Genomic DNA, 7,091 nt, shown 5'->3' with positions numbered 1-7,091 from the left:
GGCAATTGCTGCGACTGCGTCCTCCCTCCCCCCGGCTTCCTGGAATTGGCTACTGTGCCATGATTGGCGTTCGCAGCTCAACCTCGCGGGCGAATCGGAGTGGAGAACACCAAAAAAACAACAACAAGCCAGGATAACGGAAGGAAACTCATTTCCCATTGGATAATCGGGCTTGTCATTGGCTTGCCGTTCAGGAAGCGGTAGAGAGCGCCGATTGGCCGAGCGAGAGACCCGCGGGATGGGTGCGGCTTGCATAGTAAAGAGGCGCCGCGGACGCCGATTGGCTAAGACGCGCCTAGTCGGCAACGTTCGAACCGTAAGCGGAGGATGGCGGCTACTTTTTTCCGCCGCCTCGGGGCGCTGAGCGGGGCGTCCGCGGTGGGGGCGGCCGCTTATGGGGCGCACGGTGAGCGGTGGGGCGCGGGGCTTTGCTTGCGGAGGATCCGGCCCCGGCTGGAGCTCGGATCCCACCAGTGGGGGGCGCTTGGAGAGAGAAGAGCCGGCTGCAAATTGGGGAGGGGTCTTTATATGGGGAGGGGTCTCTGCTTAGACGCCTGGAGGGGGACAGTCAGATTGCGCAACTCCCGGGATTTGGGGGGGTCTGCTTTGTTTTAAGACTGGGCGGTCGCTAAGCGGCACGCCTGGAATGGAATTAGCAAGGGGGCTGGACTAGACGACCTCTTAGGGTCCCTTTTCCAGCTGGATGCTGAGCCTTTGAAGGAGGGGGAACCCCATGAGGTCATGCAGGCAGGATGCCACCCCTTGGAGCCATCCCCCAACCAGGGGGAGGGGGGAACCAGAGGAGTCTGAACCACCCACCAAGACTTCGGGGGTCCCGTCCCCCCGGCCACTCCTTGGAGGAGCAAAGGGACCCCCGTGACTCTCGCACCAGTTTGAAGCCCCCAACTCTGTGGAAGCGAGGACAGGCGGTCTCAATGGATGGGGCAGTCAAAAAAGTGGGCATCCCCCCCCCAATCTTCTCCCCCCCATAACTGCCCCCCCCGCTGCTCTTCTTCCAGGCTTCCACCCCCAGGAACAGCCAGAGTACCTGAAAGAGGTAAAAGACCCCCACCCATCCAGCCCCAAAAGACCCTCCCTCGAGGGAGCCAGCTGGAATTCTCCGATGACGGGCCTCTCCCCTCTGCGACCCCCACACTGGGAGTCCTGCCCCACAACCCCTGCCCGCTCTGGGAGGGGTGGCTGGGCGGGGGGGGGGATTCCGGGGGGGGGGCGTGCAAATCCCCACGGTTGTGATGCTTTATTTTTGTCTTGCTTTCTTTCCTCAGTTGTACAACACGGCCAATAAGTACCACTTCCTGCACAGCCTGGCACTCTTGGCTGTGCCCCACTGCCGCTACCCCATGCTGGTAGGTATTCTTTTATTGGGGAGGGGGGCTGACTCCCACCCCCACCCCAGTTTCCTCCAAGCGCAGCTCTTGCAAAGTTGCATTAAACGGGCATTAAAAAAAAGAGGGGAGGGGACGGCAGGGACGTGATCTTCATTTTTTTACAAAAATAATATTTTTATTCCCCATTTTCCAAACATTAAAATCACAGTTATCCTTTTACAGCTTTCCGGTATATCGGTATTTCTTTTTTCTAATTTCTGGTTTTCCATTCTACAACATGTTGTCATATACATATTCCTCTTTGTTTCAGTGTGTGTGTGTGTGTGTTGCATTTGTTTATTTATCAGCACAAATGCAACACAAATGTAACAAGGCAACCTAAAAAAATGGCTTTCTGCCTGGATGGCTCCTAGGGTGAGCCGATAGACAGAAAAGGGAAGCAATATGCTCCCTCCCATATTTTGGGCATACCAGGGATTGTGACACAATAGATAGATAGATAGATGGATGGATGGATAGACGGACAGACAGACAGACAGACAGATAAATAGATGATAGACATAGATAGATAAATAGATAGATGATAGATAGATGATAGATAGAAGATAGATGATAGATAGATAGATGATAGATAGATAGATGATAGATGGACAGACAGACAGACAGACAGATAGATGATAGATATAGATAGATAAATAGATAGATGATAGATAGATGATAGATAGTAGATAGATAGATTTGGGCGTCCTCCTGGATGCCCGGCTGTCCATGGATGACCATGTAACAGCCGTGGCAAGGGGGGCGTTCCATCAGGTTCGCCTGATGCGCCAATTGCGCCCCTTATTGGACCGGTATGCCCTACGCACAGTCACCCATGCGCTGGTGACGTCTCGCCTGGACTACTGCAATGCTCTCTACATGGGGCTCCCCTTGAGATGCACTCGGAGACTGCAGTTGGTCCAGAATGCGGCCGCGCGGGTGATTATGGGGAGGACTAGATACTCCCCTGTAACACCTCTCCTGCGCGAGCTGCACTGGCTTCCTGTAGTCTATCGAGTGCGTTTCAAGGTTTTGATTACGATCTTTAAAGCGCTTCATGGCACAGGACCTAGTTACATGCAGGATCGCATCCTGCCCCATACATCCCTACGACCAATCCGCTCACAGAGAGGGACTTCTCCGGGTGCCGTCCGCCAAACAGTGTCGGGGGGCGACACCCAGGAGCAGAGCCTTCTCTGTGATGGGCCCAGCCCTGTGGAATGACCTCCCCCGTGACATCAGGATGACTTCCGATCTCCGCTCCTTCCGTGTACAGCTGAAGACCCACCTCTTTCATTTATCTGGCCTGGCTCAACCGTAGTTTTTTCTTATTCCTCCTGACAGTCCTTTTAAATGTTAAATTGTGTTGTTATTAAGGGGTATTTTAATGGCTGATTTTTTAACATTCTTAATGTGATGTAATTGTTACCTCCTCTGTGCATGTATGTCTTTGTATATGTGTGGATTTGCTGTTTATGTGTTTGCACATATGTTTTTATGTTTTATATGTTTTATTGTACGCCGCCCCGAGTCCTTTTGGAGAGGGAGCGGCTAATAAATAAAAAATTATTATTATTATTATTAGATAGATTGATAGATAGATAGATAGATAGATGATAGATAGATAGATGATAGATAGATAGATAGATAGATGATGATAGATAGATAGATGATAGATAGATAGATAGATAGATAGATAGATAGATAGATGATAGATAGATGATGATAGATAGATAGATAGATAGATAGATAGATAGATAGATAGATAGATGATAGATAGATGATAGATAGATAGATAGATAGATAGATGATAGATAGATAGATGATGATAGATAGATAGATAGATGATAGATAGATAGATAGATAGATAGATAGATAGATAGATAGATAGATAGATAGATAGATAGATGATACTGCTCAATAGACAGACACAGACAGACAGACAGAGAGAAAGATGATAGACAGGCAGGCAGGCAGGCAGGCAGACAGAAAAATGATAGATAGATGATAGATGATAGATAGATAGATAGATAGATAGATAGATAGATAGATAGATAGATGATAGATAGATATAGATATATAAATAGATATAAATAAAATACATTTACATCTCCATATATACATCTCCTTTTGCTATGTTCTATGCATTCATTATACATTGAGTTTACATTCCTTTTCAAGCCAATTATACCACCTACTCCATATCTTGTAGTACTACTCTTGTTTCCTCTCTTATCTCTTCAGTTCCTTCGTTAGTTTGTCCATTTCTGTGCATTCTAGCAGTTGAAGGAATGGTTTTTTCTTTCCAATTTTGGGCAAATGAGATTCTAGCTGCGATAATTATATGAAGCATTATACATTGAATATTGTTTGATTATTCCTAGGAGAATCAGGACAGGTTTCATGTCAATTTTTTGTTTTGTTACTTCTTCCAACCGTTTTTTTTTATTTTTGTCCAGAATTCTTCAGCTTTCAGACATGTCCACCACATATGATAGAAGATTCCCTCTTGGTAGTTACATTTCCAGCACTTTGTAGGTCTATTTGGGAACGTTTTGGCCAATGGGGGGATAAACGCCACCTATAAAAACATTGTGTAGATATTTTCTTTATATTGAATAACAGAGTTGGAAGGGACCCTGGAGGTCTTCTAGTCCAACCCCCTGCCTAGGCAGGAAACCCTACACCACTTCAGACAAAAGGTTATCCAACATCATCTTAAAGATTTCCAGTGTTGGAATGATACGATGCCGACATAGTCAATTTATAATTTTTCCCCCCATAATTTTTCCCAGTGCTCCAATTCAATATTGTGCCCAACATTTTCAGCCCAAATTACCATGGTTTCCTTCACAGTTTCCTCCTCCATTTTGAATTTTAAAAGACAATTATACGTTTTTGTAATCATTTTTTCTTCTGCAGGGACATGATTTTCAGTTGGGAGGGCATGCCTTGTTGTGGGATGCCAAAAAAATAAAATAAAAAGCGTGATACTTTCCAAGACATTTATGTTTAAAGATCAGTCAGCTCAACCTTGGAAATGTCACCAGACACCTGGCTCTTCTTATCATCCGTGGGGGATATGTCTAGAAGGGAAAAAATATTGGAATAAAAGTATGCGTGGTGTTGGAAAAGGTGATACAAACAACCTGTTGAACCTGAAATATTTTGCTGTTGGGGATCTTAACCAGAAACTTCTAGTAAAGAAAATGTATATTTGATTGTTCACGTCATAACCGCAGCTAGAATTGTATTTGCACAAAACTTGGAAAGTGAAGAGATCGCTACAAAGGAGAATATGATAAGGAAAATATTAGAAATGAATAGATTAACACTGGCAGTTAAAGAGAAAGAACAAACTGGTTATGATGCGATATGGGAAACGTCTCATCAATGGTTAGAGGATAAATATAAAAATTAGGTGTAAAAGTAGGTGTGCACAATATAGAAAATAGTTAATAGAGTTAAGCAACTAAGAAGAGGATTTAAAATATCAGATATTTAACGTATTGGTATTAAGCTAAGAATAGATTAAATAATGAATATGATTGTAATTTTTTACTGTTCTTGCACAAACATCTATACCCATTTGTGACATGGGAAGCACTGCCCCCTCCCCATATTCTCTAGAGCAGGGTTTTTTTTGAACCTCCGCACCTTTAAGAGGCGTGTGAACACCCAGAATTCTGGGAGTTGAAGTCCATTGCTATTCCATTGCATTCTGGGAATTGAAGTCCATTTCTATTCCATTGCATTCTGGGAATTGAAGTCCATTGCTGTTCCATTGCATTCTGGGAATTGAAGTCCATTGCTATTCCATTGCATTCTGGGAATTGACGTCCATTGCTATTCCATTGCATTCTGGGAGTTGAAGTCCATTGCTATTCCATTGCATTCTGGGAATTGAAGTCCATTGCTATTCCATTGCATTCTGGGAATTGAAGTCCATTGCTATTCCATTGCATTCTGGGAATTGAAGTCCGTTGCTATTCCATTGCATTCTGGGAATTGAAGTCCGTTGCTATTCCATTGCATTCTGGGAATTGAAGTCCGTTGCTATTCCATTGCATTCTGGGAGTTGAAGTCCGTTGCTATTCCATTGCATTCTGGGAATTGAAGTCCGTTGCTATTCCATTGCATTCTGGGAATTGAAGTCCGTTGCTATTCCATTGCATTCTGGGAGTTGAAGTCCGTTGCTATTCCATTGCATTCTGGGAGTTGAAATCCATTGCTATTCCTTTGCCTAGCGTTGTCCCAGCTTGGCACAGGAAGGGGGGGGGCGTCTGTGGTTTGCAGGGAGGGGCAAACACATTAAAACCCTCTTTGTTCTTTGCTAGGCTGGTGGCGTCCTGTCGGCGGGCATGGGGCTCTTCTGCGGGCCGTTTTATTACCATGCGCTGACCGGCCAACCGGCCCTCACCCATGTGGCACCCTATGGCGGGAGCCTCCTCATCCTTGGCTGGCTGGCCCTGGCTCCCTGAAGGTCCCCACGAGGCTGGGCGAACCAGGAACCTCTGCCCTGCCCACTGGACCTCCCCACCGTTCTCCGTTTTGGGGGTTGAGGAAGGAGCTCAAGGAGCAGCGGAGGCGTCTCCCAAAACCTGCACTGGAATTAAATTCTGAAAGGGCTGAATTTCTACTTTTCTTTTCTTTTTAAGGATAAATTAATATTATTGTGGCTCCAGATTTGGTGGGTGGGTGGGTGGGATGGCATCGTGCCAAGGCTATTTGGCTTCACACGAGTGTACAGAATCATGCAGCTTTAATTGTGACTTTAATAAACGGACTTGATTTCATGCCTTCCAGAACGCGTCTTTTTGGGGGGGAGATTCGGGCAGCCCCCTGGTTGAGGAAGGGGAGACTGCCAGGGCAAGGGGGGCCTTGGGGGGGTGTGGTTGTGATGTTGATGGATAGTAGAACAGCCTGCCTCCAGAAGTTGCGGGCTCTCCAAGAAAAGATTGCACGGCCATTTGTCCGAAACGAGATAAGGTCTCCTCCCTTTGGAAAGGGGATGGACTAGAAGACCTCCAAAGTCCCTCCCAGCCTTAGAGTTTTATGATCTATCTGTGCCTTCCATGCACCCTGTCTGTCTGTTTCTCTAGCTATCTTCCAACACATCTATTCTCTCTCTATGTATATATGTGGGTGTGGGTGTGTGTCTGTTTATCATTCTGTATGTATCATTTATCTCTGTCGCCCATCATCCATCTTCTCTTTATCATCCTCTCTCGTCTGTCTGTCGTATCTATCTATCTAATCTATCTATCATCTATTCATATCTATCTATCTATCTATCTATCTATCTATCTATCTATCTATCTATCTATCTAATCTATCATCTATTCATATCTATCTATCATCTATCTATCTATCTCTGCCTCTATCATCTTCCTCTTCTCTTTATGTATCATCTTATATGTCTGTCTGTCTATCTACCTTGGGCCTTGGAGGTTGGACTAGAAGACCTCTAAAGGCCCTTCCAGCCCTAGGACTCTATGGCTGTCCATCTGTCTTCCCTCCATCATGTCTGCCTGTATGTCTAGCTATCTTCCATGCCTGTCTAGCTGGTTACCTATCTTCCATCCATCATTTTCTGTCTGTCTAACTGTCTATAGGTTTCAAGAAAAGATTGAACAGCCGTTTTGTCCAACATGGAAGGAGGACTTTGTCTCGGGCCCCTATGGGGTGGACTAGAAGACCTCC

At 45.5% G+C, this 7,091-nt stretch overlaps 1 protein-coding gene across 1 annotated transcript; it reads left to right on the top strand.

Moving 5' to 3' along the window:
* Window positions 1–252: 252 nt before the first annotated feature.
* Window positions 253–6,072, top strand: LOC309400838 (transmembrane protein 256 homolog). Its single transcript, XM_081969537.1, has 4 exons — window positions 253–406; window positions 1,020–1,057; window positions 1,287–1,367; window positions 5,726–6,072. Exons 1-4 carry the CDS (start codon window positions 328–330, stop codon window positions 5,867–5,869), a joined length of 342 nt encoding a protein of 113 aa, XP_081825663.1. The 5' UTR covers window positions 253–327; the 3' UTR covers window positions 5,870–6,072.
* Window positions 6,073–7,091: the final 1,019 nt, after the last annotated feature.

The sequence above is a fragment of the Natrix helvetica genome (assembly GCF_964273705.1).
Source record: "Natrix helvetica genome assembly, chromosome: W".
Taxonomy (NCBI): Eukaryota; Metazoa; Chordata; class Lepidosauria; order Squamata; family Natricidae; genus Natrix; species Natrix helvetica.
Note: the sequence above shows the minus strand (reverse complement) of the source record. Positions and strands in the feature narration are given on the sequence as shown.